The 22,213-nt window shown below is 52.0% G+C and overlaps 10 protein-coding genes across 11 annotated transcripts; 6 read left to right on the plus strand and 4 right to left on the minus strand.

The window, feature by feature from the left end:
* Nucleotides 1-149: 149 nt before the first annotated feature.
* On the minus strand, nt 150-1,028 carry PV09_04039 (uncharacterized protein; the record flags this gene model as incomplete). The annotated part of the gene is made up of 1 exon (XM_016357322.1): nt 150-1,028. The coding sequence occupies one exon, from the start codon at nt 1,026-1,028 to the stop codon at nt 150-152; it is 879 nt and encodes a 292-aa protein (XP_016214726.1).
* A 391-nt stretch (nt 1,029-1,419) lies between these two features.
* PV09_04040 (uncharacterized protein) lies at nt 1,420-2,978 on the minus strand (the record flags this gene model as incomplete). Its single annotated transcript, XM_016357323.1, has 2 exons — nt 1,420-1,661; nt 1,718-2,978. 2 exons carry the CDS (start codon nt 2,976-2,978, stop codon nt 1,420-1,422), a joined length of 1,503 nt encoding a protein of 500 aa, XP_016214727.1.
* A 20-nt stretch (nt 2,979-2,998) lies between these two features.
* PV09_04041 (uncharacterized protein) lies at nt 2,999-6,672 on the plus strand (the record flags this gene model as incomplete). Its single annotated transcript, XM_016357324.1, has 5 exons — nt 2,999-4,700; nt 4,754-5,432; nt 5,485-5,782; nt 5,839-6,060; nt 6,114-6,672. The coding sequence occupies exons 1-5, from the start codon at nt 4,197-4,199 to the stop codon at nt 6,670-6,672; spliced, it is 2,262 nt and encodes a 753-aa protein (XP_016214728.1). The 5' UTR covers nt 2,999-4,196.
* Nucleotides 6,673-7,175: 503 nt separating this feature from the next.
* PV09_04042 (uncharacterized protein) lies at nt 7,176-7,611 on the plus strand (the record flags this gene model as incomplete). The annotated part of the gene is made up of 2 exons (XM_016357325.1): nt 7,176-7,287; nt 7,340-7,611. 2 exons carry the CDS (start codon nt 7,176-7,178, stop codon nt 7,609-7,611), a joined length of 384 nt encoding a protein of 127 aa, XP_016214729.1.
* Nucleotides 7,612-7,746: 135 nt separating this feature from the next.
* On the plus strand, nt 7,747-10,034 carry PV09_04043 (uncharacterized protein; the record flags this gene model as incomplete). Its single annotated transcript, XM_016357326.1, has 2 exons — nt 7,747-8,102; nt 8,153-10,034. The coding sequence occupies 2 exons, from the start codon at nt 7,747-7,749 to the stop codon at nt 10,032-10,034; spliced, it is 2,238 nt and encodes a 745-aa protein (XP_016214730.1).
* An 84-nt stretch (nt 10,035-10,118) lies between these two features.
* On the minus strand, nt 10,119-12,775 carry PV09_04044. Of its 2 annotated transcripts, XM_016357328.1 has the most exons (5): nt 11,966-12,775; nt 11,593-11,904; nt 11,080-11,544; nt 10,498-11,028; nt 10,119-10,445 (listed from the first exon to the last, which is right to left on the minus strand). In XM_016357328.1, the coding sequence occupies exons 1-4, from the start codon at nt 12,682-12,684 to the stop codon at nt 10,767-10,769; spliced, it is 1,758 nt and encodes a 585-aa protein (XP_016214732.1). In that variant the 5' UTR covers nt 12,685-12,775; the 3' UTR covers nt 10,119-10,445; nt 10,498-10,766. The 2 variants fall into 2 exon arrangements, with proteins under 2 accessions (XP_016214732.1, XP_016214731.1); XM_016357327.1 differs by having other exon boundaries at nt 10,119-11,028.
* Nucleotides 12,776-12,905: 130 nt separating this feature from the next.
* On the plus strand, nt 12,906-13,670 carry PV09_04045 (uncharacterized protein). The gene has a single exon (XM_016357329.1). It carries the CDS (start codon nt 13,026-13,028, stop codon nt 13,596-13,598), a length of 573 nt encoding a protein of 190 aa, XP_016214733.1. The 5' UTR covers nt 12,906-13,025; the 3' UTR covers nt 13,599-13,670.
* A 1,876-nt stretch (nt 13,671-15,546) lies between these two features.
* On the plus strand, nt 15,547-17,206 carry PV09_04046 (uncharacterized protein). The gene is made up of 2 exons (XM_016357330.1): nt 15,547-16,233; nt 16,292-17,206. Exons 1-2 carry the CDS (start codon nt 16,086-16,088, stop codon nt 16,864-16,866), a joined length of 723 nt encoding a protein of 240 aa, XP_016214734.1. The 5' UTR covers nt 15,547-16,085; the 3' UTR covers nt 16,867-17,206.
* On the minus strand, nt 17,071-19,552 carry PV09_04047 (uncharacterized protein). The gene has a single exon (XM_016357331.1). The coding sequence runs from the start codon at nt 19,442-19,444 to the stop codon at nt 17,930-17,932; it is 1,515 nt and encodes a 504-aa protein (XP_016214735.1). The 5' UTR covers nt 19,445-19,552; the 3' UTR covers nt 17,071-17,929.
* A 122-nt stretch (nt 19,553-19,674) lies between these two features.
* On the plus strand, nt 19,675-22,091 carry PV09_04048 (uncharacterized protein). The gene has a single exon (XM_016357332.1). The coding sequence runs from the start codon at nt 19,735-19,737 to the stop codon at nt 22,069-22,071; it is 2,337 nt and encodes a 778-aa protein (XP_016214736.1). The 5' UTR covers nt 19,675-19,734; the 3' UTR covers nt 22,072-22,091.
* Nucleotides 22,092-22,213: the final 122 nt, after the last annotated feature.

The raw sequence follows: 22,213 nt of genomic DNA on the forward strand, positions 1-22,213 counted from the left end.
CTTTAGAACGGCGCTTTACTGGTCGCTGATTCAGACAAAATAAGTGAAAGGTACCATCAAAGATTTGACAAGATCCCGAATCGCAATTGAGATGAAATATAGAGCAATTAGTTGTAGAGAACACAATTGATCATTGATTTTGAAAGAGTCTACTCTTCGTCATCTGTATTATTGCTCAGGAATAAATCTATCGCAGCCTCCCTATCCAGCACCAATCCATACTCTCCACTTACCCACCCATCTCCAATGACATCTCCAGCCCTCACGTTCTCCACGTAGACCCAATACCAGTCTGCTTCCAACAAAATGGGGCTCCTCGCAAAATCGTCTCGCAAGTGCTGCCACGCTGCATAATTACCTTCCCAATGCTGCTTAAATGCGGCCGCGTTCTCTCCCTCCGTGTACTCCATTTTGACAATCAAAGTGTCCCACATTGCATCAAGTCCATGCGTAATGACGATGAGGGGATGGACATCCTCTGTGCGCAACAGCTTGAGCGCCGTGTCGATGGGCAGAAAAGGCATAAACAGGATGGAAGAGCTGGTCACAAACCTTGAGATCGCATTTACACCACTCTTATCCACGAACGAATTCAGGGTGTACCGCTTGCCCTCTACAGCCACGGTGAAGAAGTCCGGCTTGTCCGCTTCGATCTCGTCGGCCGGCTTATAATCAACGTCGTAGACGGCGAGCTCTTGAAATAAAAAGTCCTTGTCGATTTCGTCGCATCCGAAATCCGAATTGTACATCTCGATAAAGTCGTCGTTTTTCCAGTTCAAGTAACGTCTGGCGTAATCCACCATGGCCAGCTGCTGGAAAATCCGTGGATTGTGCATCGCATCGCTTGGCGAGCCAAGTCCGACGATGACAATGCGGTCAATTCTATTAGCCAGAGGATCGAGCATGAGTCGCAGGTCTCGGGCAGTCGAAGAAACGCGGAAGGAATCGTAGACCCGCTCGTAAGCGGCTTTCATATCCTCCCAGGTGTGCTGTTTGTTCCTGATAAAGATGATGCTGTTGCTTGACATCTTTGCACGTATCTCAAATCAGCGGCTAACTCAGTGAGGTCAGCGATGGCTGTGGTAGTAACTTCGCGTTCGGTCGAGCACGTAGGAGAGATATCGCTGTTGAAGTGACAAAGATGTGAAGTCACTGGCAGCAACAAAGAAAGTGATTGAATGCGGCTGCAAGGTCAATGTAGGGCCAGAGTCGTGACACAACTTCGCAGATCATTTTGATTGTACGATTAACACTGGACGCGGTATCACTCTCAGCCATGAGTTGAATCTTCCGAGGGATTTATGTATCTCACAAGCAGTTACCATCCCAATTGTCGCTCCTTACTCGCTTTACGCCCACAACTAATTATACTGGTGACAAAGTGATGAAATTCAGACAACATGAAACTGAGACAAGTGATCACAACTCCTTCTTGAGGTAGTGCTCCGGCTTGTGGCTCGTCTCATAATCTACATGCACGTACGCACGCTCAACGTGGGGAAGGTTCTCCAATTTGGTCTGAAGCTCTTCTGCGACATCGTGAGTGTTTCGCAGGGAGTCTTCAGGATCCATGACAATGTCCACTTCGACAATGAGCCGTGGACCCGAGTGGTAGGCTCGCACTGTGTCGATTGCCGAGATGGCTGGAGAGTGCGTCATCGCTGGGAATGAATTAGAACGCAACATCAATGAGTGAGATTTTGTGTGGTGTACATACCGACATAGGTGATGAGCTGGAGCGTCGAAGTATCCGCGGATACGCCGATCAAGAGCATGAACTCCGAGCGTGCGGTGCGGAGCCAAAGGGTGATGATGATGAGCGAAAGAATGATGGCGCCCATAGGATCGATCCACCAGCGGACGAAAGAGCCCATTAATGAGAAGCCAAGACCAATGCCGTTGATAAGGAGGTCATTCCGGTGGTCCTCCCACAGAATCCTGATCTGGCTGTAGATGTTCCGCAGCGCGTAGCAATACAGGAAAAGCATCAGTTTCGTCACGAAGGCGATGGCAACAGCAATGACAGCTGGAAGATGGAAGCCGCGTGTTCCATTCCAGTCATTGCTTCCCTGGGAGATCTCGACGATGGATTGGACAATGATGATAAGTGATACGGCCGTCATGAGGAAGCAGAAGGCAATGTTGCCCGCTGTTTCAATTCGGGCCTTGCCACTTGGATACTTGCGCGCATCTACGCGCTTTACGGCACGGTTGCACAAAATGAGGCAGATATTGCTTGCCGGATCGAAGATGGCATCAGCCATGGTAGTGAACAGAGCAAGAGATCCTGAAGACGTAGCACCATATATCTGCAGGATGGCGAGACATATGTTTGCCGCGAAGGAGCCGACGACTGCGAGCCTGTACTTGAGCTGGGTATCACCCTCGAGCTCCTTGGCCTCGCGACGGTGATCGTCAACGGGCTTAAGGAGTCGCTCAATGTTCTCATTCTGGTTCTCGTAAAAGCTGCCAACTTTGCGTGCATGCAAGGCGTCTTTGCCTGAACTATACAGAGGCAGATGGATGCCGGACGACCTGCCTGCGGTCGCTCTTTTTCGCGAGGTATTCGCCTTTATAGCTGCGATCTCATCCTCCGTCTTCAGTCCTTTGGCAAGATTGTACGGATCAGCCTCCACGCTGTACCTTGGCGGTGTCTGTCTTTCCAGATCGCCGTCCTCCCGCCCCTGCAGCGTGCCGGCATCGTCGTCTCTGCTCTCGCGTACATGACGGGCGATTGGGTCGACGCCGTTGTCGTCATCTGGGGTGACCGCCTCGAAAGCAGTGCTGTGACCAAACTTCGAGGCCGCGCTTTTATTGTGGACTAGTGGCGGCTGAGCTTCAGGTACGATCGGGTCGTGCCGGGACTGAGGATGTGACGCTGCGGGGCTTTCCGATCGTGAGATGTTGGCGTGCGGGTGCGTGTGGAAGGGGTGCGGTCTCATAGAGATGGCATGGCGAAGATCGGTTTCTGACGACATCTTGCATGTAGTCCAGCGTCCACAAACAAAGCTCGAAACAAGGTAAAGATGAAACAGAAGAGAGATGGAGAGGCCTCGATGGCGGATGAAATACCGTAGAACGCACCGCCCTCGCTTGGAGGAATACACACGTGGGCGCTTTCTTGTGTGCGCCCTCAAGACGCTTGCTTGATCGGTACTAGATCTACTCAATCTCTACAGGCTTTCGCTGTCTTTTTTATTCCTTGGCAGCATTGCAGACTCCTCGAAGCGCGAACCCGTTGCTCTTGTTCCACTCGATGGGATGTCCCGTTGTGCGGCGGTGCGTGGTCGTCTGGAAGACAATGCCCTGACTTGGTTGATCAAAGTTCGCCTCGTCATCAGCGCTCTCCTTAAGCTGCTGCCCGCCATGGGTAAATGATCAGGCATATCTTTGTTCTACGACGTGCGACTGTCTGATGCAACTAAAAATTCACGGAAATTCTCAGCATGAAGCGATCGACTTCGAACCAGCTTCAACCGCGTCCTGCGCTGGGCTCCAGGTTCCTTGGAGCTGTTTTGTACGTCTCAACGACGCACGGTTCTCGACCTTGAGATCGGACGGTATCTACCGTTGACGCCGGCGGCAATGTCCTCAAGTGTTGAAATGATATCTAGCCTATCCTGTGGCACATTTTGGAGAAAGGACAATGAATGATAAACTCCCAGCCCGGCCAAGGTCAACAGACAATATATCTATCGCTATTCTCATGTTGAGTGATGCTTTCTCTGTTAACTACTATTCTGGTTGAAAAAAAGGGGGTGAATTTGCTTCGTAAAAGCCTGAAAGTCTTTATATTTCGTTGCAATGCATCGCCAAACAAGAAAAACGAGCATCGGAATTGCCACCATCTCTTTATCATTGTGTGATGCTTCCATGGCTTCAATGAGCCCATCCAGGTAACTAACTTAAGACCTTTCCAAAGGCGCACAAATCTATTTGTCTCATTTCAGAACTTTCAATGCGCTGCTGTCTTTCGCAAGGCACTAAACACTCTTGGCTGCATCGTCTAAGCGAGAAATCGACCCAGCAATCCAACCATCGCTATGCGACAAGTCTGGGCAGCCGCAGCAAACGAGTTCATGTAGTGGCAGCGCAATCTTGGCCAAAATCTAGCATGCTCAAAAGTACCTCATGTAGACGGGAAAGACGAGAGCGGATGCTCACCTTCGCGATTTCTACGCGAAACCATCGCTCAAATGGACCGTCAAGAAAGCGATCACTATTACTATCATCAGCAGCAGAAATCATTCCCTCACGGAACGTATAGCAGTCCACAATATTCGTCCTTTTCATACGCGGAACAACCACTTCCACAACCGACTGATCAGGATGGCAACTTCCAATATGCCGCTCTTCAGTCCAGAAAGCGTGAAGCCAGCACGAACAAGTCACATGACGTATCATCAACGAACCGTGGGAGAACATGGAAGCAAAAGATGTCCGGATGGCGATTTGGCGCCATTCTCTTTGCAATTGCTGCTCTGATCGTGCTCGTAGCCAATGTTTGCATCGCAATATACGCCGTCCGAGAGTCTGGTGCAAGTGCAACAGCCGACTTCAAACCAATTTACACGGGTGACTGCGCGAGGACAAAGGCTTTGAATACTTGGTTACATCTGACGATCAATGTGCTCAGCTCCATTCTGCTCAGCGGAAGTAACTATTGCATGCAAGTACTGTCAGCGCCAAGCAGAAAAAATGTCAAAGAAACTTTCCCGCTTCCTCGGCATGGTTATTGCTAACATGATGACAGGTGGATGAAGCGCACGCAGCTCGCAAATGGCTTGATATCGGCATTCCTAGTCTGCGCAATCTTCGTGTTATGACGCCTAAACGGCGCGCATTGTGGGTTCTAATTCTGATTACCTCTGCACCGCTCCACTTGGTTTATAACTCCATCTTTTCCCAGTCTTGGACCCGTCAAGCCTACGAGGCCGCGCTTGTCACTCCTGACTTCCTGGCTGGAGCGCCTTTTGACGCCGGCTACACAGAATACAGCACCGCTCGCGAAGGAGGGCGCCGCCTCTTTGGAGAAATACAGGCCAACTCGTCGACGTACCAACGTCTGGAACCTATGGAGTGCATAAAAGCTTATAATAAGAAAGCAATCTTGGACCGAAAAACTGTGCTTGTGGTCACGTCTCTGAAGACCAGGCCCTTGCTCTCTACGTCGTACGGGCCTGATTCGCCAGCACGTCTCGATGACGGAAGTACGAATCCTGTGTTCGCCGTCGAGGATTTCGTGGGAAACGAAGTTGGTACGGGAACGTGGAACTGGATGTGCGACAACTTGTACGACTACAGCTCCGATGAAGGATGTGACTTGACGGACGTGTTGAGCGGCAACAAGGAATGGAGTCCTTTCATGCCCGGCGTGAAGGTAGAGTATTGCTTGAGCGAGTACTTGGGAGAACAGTGCGCATTGGACTTCTGTGAGTGCACTCCTAGAATTGTCCAAGTATGGTTTAGCTCATGCCTTTTCAGCTTTTGGGCTCATGATGGTTGTTTGCGTGTGCAATTTGATCAAGCTTTCCTGCATGGTTACCTTGTGCTTTTCTTCTGGCACAACACCATTGCTCAACATCGGCGATGCTGTCTCTTCCTTCCTTGATGCCGAAGACGTGACCACACGAGGGATGTGCCTTGCCGGCAAAAAAGAGATTAAGCAATACTGGGATAAGCGGGAGGGATACACGCCGGTCGAGCCTTTGACCTGGACTAGAACCTCGATGCGATGGTTCAGGGCGTGCAGTACTTGGAGGTGGGCTGTATTTGCCTTGCTGTATGGCTTCGATATGACCAAGGGGAAGATTGTCTTTGAAGCTGATTTGGTGTTAGATCCTCCGCGTCGATAATCACGAGCATCGTGCTCCTCGGTTTAGGTCTGTCCAACTCCCGAAGTGGAGGTCTAAAATCCTGGTCATTCGGTGTCGCCAGCATCTATGACGGGTCTCCATATGTCATAACGTACGGCCATGAACTATATCAACCACATCGACTTGTGGCAAACATTCTCTTGGCCAATCTACCACAGTTGGTCATCTCATTTCTCTTTTTAGCGTGAGTTAACTTGTTCTGCCGTAGCACGATTCTCTAAACTAATGGAGGGAAAGATACAACAGCATCTTGACTAGCATGGTCATGGCGAAGGAGTGGTCAGACTTTGCCCACGAGCGGAAGACTTTGCGAGTATCAGCGCCTGTTGGCAAGCAGAGATCAACATACTATCTCCAGCTGCCCTACCGCTACGCAATTCCTCTCCTTCTCTCATCAATGCTCCTCCATTGGGTCACATCTCAAGCAATATTTCTCGACAGACGGATCGTGCTCCAGGTCTGGTGGGGGGAGCCATACGAAGATAACGATGTAGGTAGCGTGTCAACTGTTGGCTATTCACCTGTCGCGGCGATCATTTGCTTGCTAATTGGTGTTTCGATGCTGGTTGCGTTAGTTTTCGTTGCGCTGGGGAGGTACAAGCCGGGGATTCCGCTTGCTGCGAGCTGTAGTGCTGCCATCAGCGCCGCGTGCCACCTGGAGCGAAATGAGCCAGATGCTGCAGTCTTACCGCTGCTGTGGGGCGTTGCGGCGAGCGAGCAGTGGGATAGGATCGGCCATTGTGCGTTCTCCTCGCTTGGTGTTCGCGAGCCAGTTGATGGCAATAGGTATGCATGATGAATTAGAAGTATCACACCATCAACGTCACGTTCTTAATATTTCACTCTTTCCTAAGCCAGCGCCAAGTTTCCATTCGGTATTTTTCATTCTTGAATCCAACCGGGATGTGTGTGTAGTGAGCATGGCAAAGGAGAGCTTTATCCAGCTCCGGTCCATAGCCAAGCACGTCGAGGTTTGGGTGAACAAGTTTCTACCGTTTCATTTCCAGCCTTAACCGGAGCAGGGATGTGAGACTTAGCGCCCTGAAAATGGTAAACAGTTGCGCTTGCGGTTCACCGAAGATTAGTGATAGCCTCGAGAGAACAGACTATATATGAGCTGCGTTTGACGTCGCGAAGCTCTGTTGCACAACTGTGCCTCCTTCGAAGTGCTGGAGGTCAGATTTTGGCTTCGCCGTAGGGACAGATTCGACCCAGGGTATTTCTTAAGTCCCCCTTGGCTTTCCAGGTCTAAAAATTAAAAAAAAAAAGCTCCTGGTCTTCCACCTGCGCATTCTTGTCATGGACGTCGACGAGGAAAAACCACATGTCCGTGGCTCTTCGGTGACCGAACCTATCCTCCGGCGCTTTTGCCGGTGCAAGCTGCACGAGGAAGAAGACCAATGCGCGCTGTGTAAGCTGACAGCAAACGGGACGGACAGAATCAGCGCTACGACGAAGCACAGGCGGAAGCGAGATGCTCATCTGCAGGCTCACTTCCTACGGAGCTCTCGGTCCAGTGGTGGGACGACTCGACAGGCCGCTGTCCGGGGAATCAAAGGCATCTCCGGCCCTGGCCACCGGCGGCCGGGGCGTCCCCAGGGGTCCAACTTCTGTGGAGAGGAAACCCCACCAGCCGCGGTTAAAGCCTGAATACAGCATGCCGGCCGCTCGTGAAGATCAATTCGAGCGCGTCTGGTTCGACAATCAGGTGCAACGTGCGCAGCACGAGGCGTGAGACACTCTAGTGGATACATGATTTGCGCCCTGGATCAGGAATAGATGCGCAATCTTAACACGACCGCATCCCCGCCCTCGAACACAGGCTGCGATTGAATCGAACTCCTCTCGCTGCAGCGCAGACGAAGTCGAAATGGCAGCTCCCGTAATGATCAAAGACAGCCCGCTTGCACCGGTGCCGGCGGAGGATCCCCTGACCAAAGATCAATGGCGTACCCTTTTGGCCATCGCGGACGCGGTTGTGCCCACCGTCGTGGAGAAGCGCAAGGGCAAGGAGTCCTTTAGCGCCGTCGCGCTCGAGTCCAAAGAGTACGCGGCTGTCGTTGCAGAGCTCGAACAGCATACGCAGGACGCCGATCTGGCAGTAAAGTATCTTAAGGAGCGTCCCAGTCAGAATCCTGTCTTCAAGGAGAGCCTCTGGCGTCTCTTCGGTGAGAATACGCCGAAAGACCTTGTCAAGTTGATGGCCCTGGTGCTCAATTTGCTGAAGTATCGTTCTCCGAATCCATGTTCATGAGCGGACTCTGATCAGTTACCAGTTATCGTGCATCCTCGCTCCTCCTGACTGGCTATCCGTCCGCATTTGCCGATCAACCAGTTGCCGTACGAGAAGCCATTCTGCTGTCATGGTCTCAGGCGTACATACCAATCTACCGACAGCTGTACAAGCAACTCACAGCCCTCGTAAAACAAACCTGGATCAGAACTTCGCCCACCGTATACTCTGTTCTGAAGTTCCCGAGAGTCCCAGTTCACGGAAAACCGACTCCAGGCTTCGAGTATGACTTTATCCAAATACCACCTGGAAGCGACGCAGAGGTCATCGAGACTGATGTCGTCGTGGTTGGATCTGGATGTGGCAGTGGCCCGATTGCGAAGAACCTGGCTGAAGCTGGAAATCGCGTACTCGTTGTAGACAAGGCCTACCACTGGCCGACCGATCATCTTCCCATGACAGAAGACTCCGGCTGGGGCCACCTCTTCATGAACGGAGGTGCCCTCTTCACAGATGACTCGTCTGTCGCAATTGTCGCCGGGGCTACATGGGGTGGCGGTGGAACTGTTAATTGGTCCGCCAGTCTTCAGACGCAAGGCTTTGTCCGTCGCGAGTGGGCCGAGCAAGACGGGCTTCGATTCTTTACCAGTTCCGAGTTCCAGGACTGCCTCGACACCATCTGTAAAAGAATGGGTGTTTCCTCGGCGGCCATCACGCACAACAAGGCCAACGACATCCTTCTCGAAGGCTCACGACGCTTAGGCTGGGCCGCAAAGCCTGTCCCACAGAACACAGGCGGCAAACAGCACTACTGCGGCTACTGCACTTTTGGTTGCGCCAGCTGCGAAAAGCAAGGGCCTATCGTGTCATGGCTACCCGACGCAGCCCGAGCAGGCGCCAAATTCATGGAAGGCTTCGACGTCCAAAAGGTCCTCTTCGAGGAGCGCGGCGGCAGGAAGATTGCCACCGGAGTCGAGGGCATCTGGAGCTCTCGCGACGAACATGGCAGCCCCACAGGCAAACCGCTCACCAGACGCAAGGTCGTCGTCAAGGCGAAGCGCGTCGTCATCTCCGCAGGAACGATGCAGTCGCCACTCATCCTGATGCGCTCCGGTCTCAAGAACAAGTGGATCGGACGCAACCTGCGTCTGCACCCCGTCACCTTCGTGGGCGGCGTGTACGAGGAGGAGATACGCCCTTGGGAAGGCGGCATTCTCACCGCCGTGGTCAACGAGTTCGAGAACCTCGACGGCAAGGGCCACGGCGCAAAGGTCGAGGCCGCCGTCGGCATGCCCACCGCACTGCTCTCCTTCTCAACGTGGACCGGCGGCGTGAACTACAAACTCTTCGCCCCGCGCTTGCGGCACATGGTCGCTCATTTCTCCATGGCCCGCGACGAGGGCAGCGGCTACGTGTATCCAGACCGCGCCGACGGTCGGCCGAGAGTGGTGTTCACGCCCAGCAAGGCGGACCGCAAGCACATCATCGAAGGCCTCGTCGCCGCGGCCAAGATCAACTACATCATGGGCGCCAAGGAGCTGTTCACCACCGTGCCAGGCGTGCCCAGCTTCAAGCGTAGCGACGCGAAAGCCTCGTCCGACAACACCAACGACATGAATGACCCTGCCTTCAACGCTTGGCTTGATATTGTTCGAAAGCGCGGCGTGCCCGATCCGGACACCGTGTTTGTGAGTGCACACCAGATGGGCACGTGCAAAATGTCGAACAGTCCATCAAAGGGCGTGGTCGATCCTAAGGGACGAGTCTGGGAGGTTGACGAGGGGCTGTATGTGGCAGATGCCAGTGTGTTCCCAAGTGCTAGTGGCGTCAACCCCATGGTCACCAACATGGGCATCAGCGAGTGGATCTCTAGGAATTTAGTGAAGGGTCTTAAGGCAAACGACTCTGTCCAAGCTGTTCTGTAGCTTACTCGCAATCTTTGTTGTCTTCGAATAGGAAACGGAGTACGGTCTCTTTGCATATGTAATGAGTAAGGACATTGCACGACGTCGAAGGGGAAAAAATTAGGCACGATTGTGATTCAGTTTTCACATGCTATTTCGACAGGCTATTCTACGAAAGTGTTACGTTGTTTTCGCATTCGGACAGAGACAAGGCCAACGGATGTCAGCCCAGCCTGAAATTTTAGTACGCCAAATGTCGAAAACGACGTGCGCAAACGTTATTGCCTTCAGTGTCCTTCGGAACTGCCAATCAAGTGAACCCATGTGGCCATTGTGGAAGAAAGCAGAAAAGCAAACCGTAATAACTTGGAACGCCATACTCTCCTTTGTTGGAGGTGTTGTTCATACACATCGAAAAAATCTGTGGAATGGCTTGAGAAACCGTCAGTAGGAGAATCCGCCGGTGCAGTGATCATGGAATGACTTAGTGAGGTAACGTGATACCGCCAAAGCCATCCTGCGGCTACGCCTCGAACGTATTCTGTTGTAATGACGCGCGCACGCACGCCCGCTGAAGCGGAGTTATCTGTGAAGTGTGAAGTAACTCATGGGCATCGTGTTTGTGAAAAAAATATACTTGAGGTTTTGCATCGAATGTGAATTGTGCTGAGAAACGAATTCATGCAATTCGAGCGAGACGACGGAACTGAGAGTGATCTCGTTCGGCAGCACATCGTCGAAGGGCAATCATCACTAAAGATTGATGGCCCGGCTCCAGTGGCTGTTGTAGACGGCTTCAATGATGGGTGCAGCAGCTATCATGCGCCCCCCAAAGTAGCGTCCATTCAAGCCCTGAACGGCCTTCGAACCACTCTCAATGGATGAGAACTTGACATAGACCTCGGTTGTGTTAGGATCGGTATCGATATGTACGATGTTGCCGAATTGTCTCTCGCACTCCTGCTTGATATCTTGTAAGAGTTCTTCTTTCCAGGAATTGCCACGTGCCTCTTCCCTATCAGGCGTATCAGTAACGGAAATCGAGGTTAACATAGATTGCACTTACTCAGCTAAATCATATACGTTGGTAAGCACAATGCAACGGCTGGCTTGCGGCGCCTTGGGGGGTGGAGGCGCAACCTTGACAGGTTTAGCTTTCTCCTTTTCGGTGCCATTGGTGGCGGAATCGTCCTCCCTGAGGAGCTTTCGCATGATATCGTGTCTTGAAATGTTCGCGAGATTCGACTCGCCGACGTCTGTATCATTCAGTGCTGAGGCATTGCCAATACCGCCTCGGTCTTCACGACGTCCCTTAGACTCGTACGCAATGTCGCCACCAGCATGAGTACCACGACCTCCTGCACCAAAGACACCAGAGCCTTGGTGTTGTTGAGGGAATCGCTGAAGTAAATTCTGGGTGCTCTCGTTAGTGAATTTGTCATTGCCGAGGCCGACACGGATGGGTCGACCAGCAAGATCAAACCCGTTCATTTTCTCGAGAGCCTCCTTGGCTGCCGCTGGATCGCGGTATCTATAAGGTCAGTAAGCTTTCAAAAATTTTGATGGTTGGTGCACTTACTGTACAAATCCGTAACCCTTGCTGCGTCCTTGCTCTTCCTTCTGTAGCTGAACGAATTCAGTCTCGCCAAACGGCTCGAAGACATTTCTGAGATCTTCCTCTGTAATTGAGAAATGAATATTCCCGACATAAAGGCGATGGAAGGGGATGCCCGAATTCTGAGGGTTGCCACTGCCCTCCGTATTGCGAGCTTGACGGTTCTTCTCTGCTTCTGTGAGCTGAACAATGACAGGAATGCCGAGCAATTTCTGGCCGGTAAGCTGCAATGCTTTCTGAACTGATTCTTCCTCCTTGAACTCAACATAGCCGACACTGAAGCACACCATGTTAGCAAAATCATCCTCACAAAACTATTATCTCAAAACAGTCTCACCCTTTGGAACGTCCGCTCACGCGATCTTTAACAATCTGTGCCTCTTTAACTGGACCGCAACTAGCAAAGAATGCAGCTAACTCTTTAGTGCGCAGGCGCGCGGCCAATTGCTGCACGAATACCGTGCGCGAATCACGCTCGTCGTCGTTGAGCTCGGGAGTCTTGGTTTTTCGCGCATGGTCTCGATCCCGATCTCTGTCTCGTCCTTCGCCGCCGCGACGGCGATCATCGCGATCTCGGTCCCGGTCTCTCTCTCGTCCATGTTCACGGTCTCGACGGTCCCTCCTGTCTCTATCCCGATCTCGATCCCTGTCCCGGTCCCGGTCACGGTCGCGGTCTCGGTCTCGGTCTCGGTCTCGGTCCCTATCCCTATCACGCTCGCGCTCTCGCTCTCGCTCTCGATCTATCGCTCGATCCCGATCGTCTCGACGTCTAGGGCGGTAATAGTGGTCATCTTCATCACTCACCGATCGTCTACGACCATCTCGTGGTCGGTAGTGATCTCTATCACGGTCTCTATCGTCGCGGCGTCTATAGTGATCTCTGTCGCGATCACGTCGTGGGCTTCGGCTACGGCGCCTCCCACCCCTCGAACGGTCGCTCACTTCTGAGCCGGCCCGCTTCTCACGATCAGATGAGGTGAGTTTTGCCTGCGCCTTCTGATATGCGGCCTCAGCAGCCTCGTCGAGGAGAGCTTCGACGTCCATTGGGGAGGCCATGACTTAGCCACTACCAGTGATTTTCGTTTGTGTTGTCCTTGGCTGCTTGGGCAGAGGTGTTGTCAACGACGGTGGGTTGGTTGCGGTTGAGGAGAGTCCGAACTTAGAAATGCGAACTTTTGGGCAGAAAGCACTAGCAATTCGTGTCTTGGCACGACGCTAATCCTGTTCTAGGATCTGCTCGTACTTTTCACGTGCCGTGTCCCTTTCGACCGCTTGAACCCAGGCTGAGTGGGCGCTGGACGTTATCACAAAACCTCTCCGAAGTAAACTGTAATATGTAGAGCAATCACAAGGGCCCATACAGCATCAAAGCAACCAGGGCCTCGTGCGTTCCTAGAATGGATGAAGTCAACATTTCAGACGAGCAGTATTTTCGATCCATACCGTGGTGCCAGCAGCTTCTTGCGGATCCTGCCTTTGCAATTACTGGCCTCAAGTCGCGCAAAGTGAAAGACAGCAACGAGGACGCATGTTTCGCGGAAACTTTCAACACACCGGGAACAATCCCGCACTGTCTTGCCATGTATAGAGTTCCCAGCGAACCAGTTGCAATGATCGACGAGGTCCGCGTGCTATATCATGTTGGAGCAAAGCTCGATGGAAATCCACACATTCTCCATGGCGGCATCCAGAGCTTCTTGCTCGACGAGGCAATGGCGAAGATCCCTTCGTTCAACAAGGACCGGGAAGGTGGCTTGACGAGGAGATTGACGGTCACGGCCTCGTTGCAAGTCTCGTTCCGCAAAGTTGCGACAACGCCTGCTGTACTTCTTGCATCGGCAAAGACGGAACGGAGGCAAGGCCGTAAACTGCACTTGTCATCAGTTTTGCAGGATGGAAACGGACAAGTTCTGGCAACGGCTGAGGGAGTGTTTGTCACCGTTGAGCCGACAGTCGAAGAACGACTTTGAAGCCATATCATCTTCGCAACAGCAAGTTTTTACGTATTCAAACCATCAGTGCATCTCTATGCTTCCATGCTATGAGCTATATATCTACTTTCTATCCTCGTAATCACACCAAGACGTCGTAATTGCTGGACTCGAGTGCTCACGATTTCTGACAGCATTTTCTTGACAAGCTAGCTTAGATTGCCATACATCCTCCCGCGGCTTCAGTGATCAAATAATCTTGACGATGTTAACCCAGAATTTGCGAGGATAGCCGCCGATTTATACTAGGTGTGGTTTACAGGCGGCACGAGTGTGGCGAAGCTGTTGTGATCCTTGCTACTTGGTGCGTATTGTAGTCCGACAAAAAAACTACCTGTATATAGACAAATACGGTGACGCTCATAATTATAGAAGGGCGCTAGGTCTGTTAAAATGACGATTCACGACTTTGGCCTCATGGTGCTGAATACGGCTAGACATCAAACATGTCGAACTTACAACCTCAGATATAACGCTTTCTTGAGAACAGGGCTTGCTGTCTCCGTGGTCACACTGCACTTTTACAACGGAGTTACTCACTACATTTGAGGGTGGGCTTGAGGTGGGCAAATGCGAGCAGCAAAATTTAAAGCGTTGACGCAGGAACAAATGGGTTACACTAGATGAGTCTCGCTCATCTGTCCGGTGGAAGATCGAGCGGTTCGAGGTATGTTGATTCTGGTCAGGATGTGAACACTGCCGCAATCATGTCTCTTGTGACGACCAGTGTGACAGCAGCGTAGGACAGCGGTGACTCAACGAAAGACAGCCATGCGATGTCGACCCAGATCAGAGCTATGTCTGGTAAGTCCGGTTGCAGAAACGAAGAAGAGGGAAGGCTAGGCCGAGATTTCCAGCCTGCGGTTGACCGTCGAGCGTACGAACGGGCGGCTCTTCACTCGTCCTTTTCCATCAACATCATCCAGCCGTCCTACACCCAGCCCAAAATCCTCAAACGTCGCCCGTCCAAGAGCACTGATTTGTCTTGCCCATGAGCGGACCAATGGGGGTGCGCAAATGTGCCTGTCAGGCCCGTCGTTAGCGCGAGCGGCTAGCGGGGTTGGCAAGAATTGCCACTAAATGGCGGCCGCGGCCTGGATGCGGTGTGAATTACGGTTAAATCCCTCTTGTGTCTTCTTGTCATTTTTCTTCTTCCATCCCTGCCTCGCATGCAGGTCAAGGCGGGCGGTCCTTTTCGCTGGGATTAAGCACACGGTGCACTCCGTGTTGACTGTAGAGTCTGCTGTTGGCGGGAATGGAGTCAAACGCTGGGTGCTTTGCTGCATTCTGGGCAGTTCATCAAGACCTTCGGAGTCAAACAAGGACGGCAAAGCGAATTCAGTTCGACCAATTTGAACTTTGGGTCTTCTAGGTGTATGAATGCAACGTAGCCAAGCTGATTGGCGTTGCACGGCATCCGTGACAAGACACCACAGATGCTGTGCAGCTTTTACCACAGACCTCGAGACTCTGTGCATCAGACAAAGGACGAACAGCAAATGTCACCAGCTCCGTCGTTTTGCGGATTCTACTCTGCATTTGGAGATGAACTGGTATGCGTGCAGCACATCTCCACAGTCACGTCCATCAGTCTTCGTTGGAGAGGCGGTGGTAAAGCCACGGTCAAGAACAAGGTCGCATTGACATCTGCACCAAGTAGTTCGTAGGCACAGCGGAAGGACGCCACCAGACGCGTACATGCATACGTTAACGCGGCGAACTTAGGGCCTGACAGATTCCCAAAGCAGGCCAATTTGCTGGCGGACAAAAATATCCCAAAGCGCTACACAACGGCTGTACCCTGCTGCAGATCTCAGAGCCTCCACTCTACCGCCAGACCAATGAGGCCCGGCTATGGCCAGCCATCCTATTTTTACAGCCTCTCAGAAGCGCTGCCCATGCACCGGTCCCCTGTCATTCACGATCCAGTTTCCATGCACCGCGATCTCATTAATCTTGGTAGACGCCAGCGGGCGGCTGTCATGAAGAAGGCAGAACATGATTATAATGCCTTGAAGCTCGAGCTGTTGCCGACAATCCACTCTTCTTTCTTCCAACCTTCCTCGTCTCTCTGGCTTGCTCCCAGGACCTCTGCTGAGCCGGAAAGGGATCATCACTAGGCTTACCCTACGCCTTGCTGCTTACCGACTAAGGATACAACCTTGACAACGGTTTCGCAAACTACGCCTTCGTGGCTGTCTCAGTCGAAGCACAGTACGAAGCAACCCGCTGAAAGGGTCCCGTTGAATCAAATCGAACACATTGACTGTGCTCCTTTTCAAAGTATACACACATATAAACACAACACCCATATTGCGGAAAGGAGCTTCACGAGAGACATTACCTCACTCTTCGCATTTGCTGCACTTCATCTCAGCAGCTGAAGAGCCTATTTGAAGATCTCTCTGTCCTCAAACTTTCCTTTGTCTTCTACTACAAGCACTACACCTTCAAACACATGCAAAAATGCTTTCAAGCATAATATTAGCCGCCCTGCCGCTTTTTGCGTCAGCTGCCCCATCTCCACAGCCTGACCTTTTCTCTTCACTGGCCAAGCGAGCAGACGTTCCGGCTGCCATTTCACAGTGTGATCTCTCCACAGTCAAGATGAACAGTACGTTGGATCACAGAAACACGACGAAAGAGATCACAGAACTGACTTGAAGGTATAGCTGAGGGTTTGCCTCCTCCATCAGCTGGTCTCGTGCTTGATCACATCGCCATCGGCCGTGGCACCCAAAACTACACCTGCAAAGACGACACCGACGCGTCCACGCCGACGCTTGTAGGTGCCCTAGCGACGCTCTTCAACGTCACCTGCATGGCTGGTCCTTACGCCTCACTGTTAGAGGTCTTGCCTTCAATTGCCGTCAAGTTTCCAGTCCCCGATCCCAACGCGGCACTCTCGCCCGCGAACCTCTTCTTGCTTGGCCATCACTACTTCACCAACATGACAACGCCGTTCTTCAATCTCAACACGGACAGCCACGAATGGGGTCTGATGGCTTGCTCGAAACTGAATTCCACAAACGCACCGAACAGCGCCGTAGACGTGACCAACCTCAAGCTTGCAGCTAAGAGCAGAGACGGTTGTACTGTTCAAGAAGTATACCGCCTAAACGCCGCAGGAGGTCAGCCGCCAGCGACTTGCAAGGGCATGGCCAGCTCGTTCCAGGTTGATTACGCAGCTGAGTACTGGTTCTGGAGCGACCCTAAGGGCCAGACCAAGACAGGCTCGTACAGTTAGAGGGGACAAATTTGTCACTTTCAATGAAAATATGATGTACTTTGTTTTTTCTTCACTCAGTATTCTTTTTTTTCTTTTGGCGAGCATTGCACCGGCGTCACAATGAGGAACGGAGTTTCATACGCGCTCCGAGGTGCTGTCTCTTATCGCCGCAACTTCTTTCATATTTTCTCGCACAGTCGACATGTTGAGGGGTTTTTTTGGTGTTGATTCGCCATGTCAGATTATGTACGAGCATAGCGCGGGTATCTTGATTGTCTCTCTGTAAAAATCTTTGGAGCCAAAGATGAAATGCCGTGTTCTCTAATCGCATGGCTCAGACACTATAATACAAACATTTCTATATCAATCCTGACAAGCCGGTTCTCATGCAGTTCGACCGAAGCTCCGGTCACGATTCTCCGAATCTCCGCAAAAGGACGACTGGAGAAGTTCAAAAGACAGCGCTTCCGAGCCGCTCGAGTGGGCCATGCGCATGTGTCAAGCGGGGAACCGGAGAGCTGCCTTGCATCCTTTTGACAGGGTGGCCTGTTCGATGCAATGACGTGAATTACGTGTTGCAGAATACGATTAAGGTCAGGCCTGCAACTCGACGTCGAAAGACCTTCCTTTATAGGCATTCGACGAAGAAGAAATTTGTTTAGTTTCTCGAGTGTCTTGTGTACATGGCGGCTGGCAGGCTCAATTTTCTGATCTGAGCCCAGCGCCTAGAAGAAAGTTTGCCTAGAACTTGGTCGAGATGGTGCGTGCAAAAACGCTGCATGGGGATCATGCATATTCCTACTTCCCTCATTTTCTCTGTTTTTACTTCTTTCTTTCTGAAAATTCGTTTTTTGCGTCGAAAGCGAAGTCGTTCCCGAGCTCGATCCTGCGGGTAAGAGCGAAGATTGCGTGGATGTCTTTCTGCGCCAATAGTTTGCATTGGGGCCTTTCGCATATGTTTGGGGTCTTTCGCATATGTTTGGGGTGTTGGCGCTACCTGATTACCACCTCGACTCGTGGTTGCTTGGTTCGAAGGAAACGCATAAATCGGAATTAGGCTTGGATGAAACCGATGATGCTGTCAATTCCATCTGTTGTCTCTTTGTCGACCGCTCCTTTTCCTTCCTAGGCCGTTCATTTCTTCGCCGTCTTCCACCTGATGAGGGGGCAGTTTCCGGGGCCAGTCGCGGGCTATATCTATCTTGTCTCTCGGAATCCAAAACTCGAGAAACACGAGCAACAGGTAGTCAACCACGACGCAGATACAAAACAATTTGCCAGCCCAGATGCCACAACCATAATACCTCTTCAACCGGTCAATGAGTGCGAAACCTCTCGTCCGAGAGGCTCCCCAACCAGCCGGGCTTTCTCCGTAAAACTCTTCCTCCGAGATGACGCCCGTGATGCCGTTGTACACGCGTTCTGTGCGCATGGCAACATTTGTCCAGGAGTACATGCTTTTGACCTCGTCATGAAATTTATCTGTGCGTAGCTTTCCTTCTCTGAGCTTTTGGATGGCTTTCGATGTCGCGGCCACGAGACTGTCGACATCGGGTTCTGCAAAGCCTGTCATCCGCGGCGGAAGCACCTCTGGGATGCCACCCACACGTGTCGTAACAACAAAAAGACCACAGCTTGCAGCTTCGACGATGACGGTGCCGAATGCCTCTGTCAAGCTTGGGTGCAAGTAGATGTGCCCTCGTACCATGACGTCGCGTACTTCCTCGTGGCGAACCGGACCCAGCAGAGAGACGCGGTCTTGCAAGACATGGGACTCAAGCATTTGCTCCAAATCTGTGGCTTTTGGTCCTGTTCCGGCTATGAGAAAATTGACATGTGGGTGCATCGAGCAAATGCGAGGTATTAACCCGATGAGCAGATCGGTGCCCTTGTTGTAAAAAAGCCTGGAGATGACCACAATGGTGATCGTCTCATTAGGTCCCAAAGCACGTGGAGTTGGCGAAGTAGGCCGTGAACCCGTCGAAAGTCGCGCACTCGTTCGTTTGTCTGCATTTGTACTTTCCGAGTAAGAAAGCGGCCTGAAGTTCTCGGCCACCACCGCGTTGGGAATGACGCTGACCATAAGCGGATCAAGCGATGCACGGAGAACAGTGTTTTCCTTGCATGTATGTGATACGCATATGACATGGTCGACGTCGCTGAGAATGAACTTGAGCAACTTGTTCGTAAGTATACTCGCGGCGTCTGCGAACCCAAACAACGAGTGATCCGTGAAGACTGTGCGCAAACCCATCGCTCGGGCATGCAATATGGCCTCGTGGCATAGATTCGAGAGAGAACCATGGCCGTGCACAATCTCAATGCGCTCCCGTATGACAATCGACCTGAAGACTGGGAAAAAAGAAAAGACCGTTGGGAACGTGGTCTCCCGATAAATGACAAAGAACGGAACGTGATAAACCTTCAATCCATTCGTCAGATACCTGATCCCCGTCCTGCCCTCGTAGGCATGAGTGATGATGATGACTTTGTGGCCACGATCGATGAGCTTTGTGGACAGCTGGTAGATATGCGATTCGATGCCACCTGGTTGGGGAAAGAAAAAATCGCTGACCATAGCGATGTTAAATGTCATCTTGGCAGTTTTCAAGACTTCCTCTGAACCCGCTTCCGGTCCGATGTATGAGCATGATGCTTGCGATGGCCGGGAATATGCTGGCCTGGCGTCGACGTTGTCGCTGAGGTTCAGGAGCTGCACGTGTCTGCGCTTAGGACGTGCGCTAAGACGATGTTGCAACTGCATCAGGGATCGCGGAGATGAGATTAGATTAGATTCGACGCCCGTACACTAGGTTTTTTTTCCCTCGAAGCTGCGCAGCACTTGATGCTCTCAGAACCGACTTCCGTGAAGGATAATGCGCGGAAATGCCTGCCCCGCTATATGCACGATATGTGCCACCCAAAAAGCCTGAGGCTCCTGTTGCTCAGCTCGAAGCTCCATCCCATCCTACTCCAGAGACGAGCATAGTTGAAAACTCACTTTACGCCCGCTATGTGCCACCCAAGAAAGCGAAACCTGCTGCGGCAGATGCGGTCACGACAAACCATGGCAACATTGCCACCAATGTGGAAGAATCAGAAAATCTGAAGGAACAAGAGGTTTCTCAGGGCAGGAAGCGGAAAAGAGACGAAGCGATAGCCACCGAGCTTGAGAAGAAAGCCAAATCAAAGAATAAGGAAAAGAAACACAAGACGAGGGCACTTCAGGTAGCACAAGAAGTTGTGGAAGATGCGTCAGAATCACATGACGCGGATAAAGGGCCCGTTACGGCCATCGTAGAGACGCACAGAGACAACCAGAGCATTGACGACTTGACGGCTCCTGAAGCGGATGATGTCAATGCGATCCTCGCCAAGTACAGCGTGACAGGGAGGGCGAATTACAGGGTGCAACATGAGAAAGAACAACATGAGGTTGGCTCTACGGGCGACGCTGAGAGCGATGATTACGATCCTGAAGCAGGTGCTCAGGCCGTCTTCGCAAAATATCGCAAAGCCCTCACCTTGTCGCAAAAGCGCCAGAAGAAAGAGGCCAAGGCAGAATCGGAGAGGGAGAAGAGCCCAGAGCCAGAACTGCACGATCTTGTACCGATTCCGCAGCCCGAAAAGGCTCCGCGAGCGCCTTACAAAGCTACATTCAGCTCCCTGCCGGAGTGGATAACGAATCCGAGAGCTGTGCAGTCAGACGTGACGTTGCCGTTCAGCGAGTTGAACCTGGGCGACAAAATAGCGGGAAATCTTTCCCGCAAGAAGTTCGCAAACGCTCTAGCTGTACAGGCTGCCGTGCTGCCTTTGCTGCTTCCTGGGCGAGACAAATATCGAGGGGACGTGTGTGTCTCCGCACCGACGGGCTCAGGTAAAACTCTTTCTTATGTTCTGCCCATGGTTGCAAGCATGCAGGAAAGAGCGATGACGCGTCTGCGCGGAATAATCGTCGTACCCACAAGAGAACTGGTCACACAAGCAAGAGAGGTAGCAGAAATGTGTGCGGCTGGAACCGGCGTCAAAATTGGCACTGCTGTAGGCAGCGTTGCACTTGCGACGGAACAGCAACAGCTTGTAAAAAGAGGCCAAAAATATGAACCCGAAGCACGAAAAGCCCTCGACGAAGAGGCTGACAGTAGAATCAACTTAGGGTTCGATAAGGACGACGATGTGCTTAAGGAGATTGTGGATCTGATGCCTGATCATGTCCCCGAGTACGATTCGGCGGTTGACATCCTCATCTGCACACCCGGACGTCTGGTGGACCACATACGATCTACAACTGGCTTCACTGTCAACTATGTCGAGTGGCTTGTTATCGATGAAGCCGATCGATTACTTGATTCGAATTTCCAGGACTGGGTTGATGTTGTCCTTCCTGCTCTGGAGCTCGGTGAACAGGACCCCAGGGCCATAGTCCTAGCCGCACGGAAGGAGAAAGCCATAGCGAAGGCGGTACGGAAAGTTATTTTAAGCGCAACAATGACACGGGACCTCAGCCAGCTAGCCAGTCTGAGACTCAACCGGCCGACTTTGGTAGCAATCGTTGAGCCGGAAAAGCCACAGACGGAGGAAGAGGAGAAGACGCAAAATGGACTGAGCGCTATGCTCCCTTCCACTCTCAAAGAGAGCGCCGTACCTGTCGGCGACGGCAGTGAGAAGCCGCTCTATTTGCTAAGGCTTCTTGAGCAGCGTTTGGAGATCTTTGCACAAGACTCAACAGCGACCGTGTTGGTGTTTTGTGCAAATGACGACAACGCAACGCGCCTAGCTCGACTTCTCTCGCTCCTTTCGCCGCCTCTGGCGTCACGGACGGCAGTGTTGACGAAGTCGGTAACAACGGCGTCACGGCGAAAGATTCTCCACTTATTTGGCAGAGCCGATGGCATTGCGATAGTTATCTCGACAGATCGATCATCGCGCGGCCTGGATGTCGAGAATCTGACTCACGTCGTCAATTATGACATTCCACCTTCAGTCACGTCCTATGTTCACAGAGTAGGTCGAACGGCTCGCGCAGGAAGATCTGGCGATGCATGGACATTGGTCACGGACACGGAAGCGAGGTGGTTCTGGAAGACGATCGCCAAGGGTGGCGAGATCAATCGCGCTGACAGAGCTGTGGAACGAGTTCGGTTGGGTGAAGCGGATGACGCTACGAAGGAGTCGTATCAAAATGCCCTGGAACAGCTCGAGGAAGCGGTAAAAGGCCGGTAGCATATTTTGAATCACAAATGAATTTGTACACTAGTCTTCTCAAAAGCAAAATCGTGAAGACATCGAAAGCATCTCAATCGATAATGGCACGTGATGTTCCCGCGACCCTTGGCTCGGTTCCGCGTTCGTGAAGGACGTAGCC

Source organism: Verruconis gallopava (genome assembly GCF_000836295.1).
Source record: "Verruconis gallopava strain CBS 43764 unplaced genomic scaffold supercont1.11, whole genome shotgun sequence".
In the NCBI taxonomy this organism is placed as follows: domain Eukaryota; kingdom Fungi; phylum Ascomycota; class Dothideomycetes; order Venturiales; family Sympoventuriaceae; genus Verruconis; species Verruconis gallopava.

Bases quoted from the DNA above. Each gene is read 5' to 3' on its own strand.
- PV09_04044 (XM_016357328.1), bottom strand. From the start codon at position 12,684: ATGGCCTCCCCAATGGACGTCGAAGCTCTCCTCGACGAGGCTGCTGAG. The intron at 11,905-11,965 runs GTGAGACTGTTT...GGTGTGCTTCAG, and splicing joins GTGAGCGGACGTTCCAAAGG to TGTCGGCTATGTTGAGTTCA. The intron at 11,029-11,079 runs GTAAGTGCAATC...TACGCCTGATAG, and splicing joins AACGTATATGATTTAGCTGA to GGAAGAGGCACGTGGCAATT.
- PV09_04045 (XM_016357329.1), top strand. From the start codon at position 13,026: ATGGATGAAGTCAACATTTCAGACGAGCAGTATTTTCGATCCATACCG.
- PV09_04046 (XM_016357330.1), top strand. From the start codon at position 16,086: ATGCTTTCAAGCATAATATTAGCCGCCCTGCCGCTTTTTGCGTCAGCT. The intron at 16,234-16,291 runs GTACGTTGGATC...TTGAAGGTATAG, and splicing joins CTCCACAGTCAAGATGAACA to CTGAGGGTTTGCCTCCTCCA.
- PV09_04047 (XM_016357331.1), bottom strand. From the start codon at position 19,444: ATGACATTTAACATCGCTATGGTCAGCGATTTTTTCTTTCCCCAACCA.
- PV09_04048 (XM_016357332.1), top strand. From the start codon at position 19,735: ATGCCTGCCCCGCTATATGCACGATATGTGCCACCCAAAAAGCCTGAG.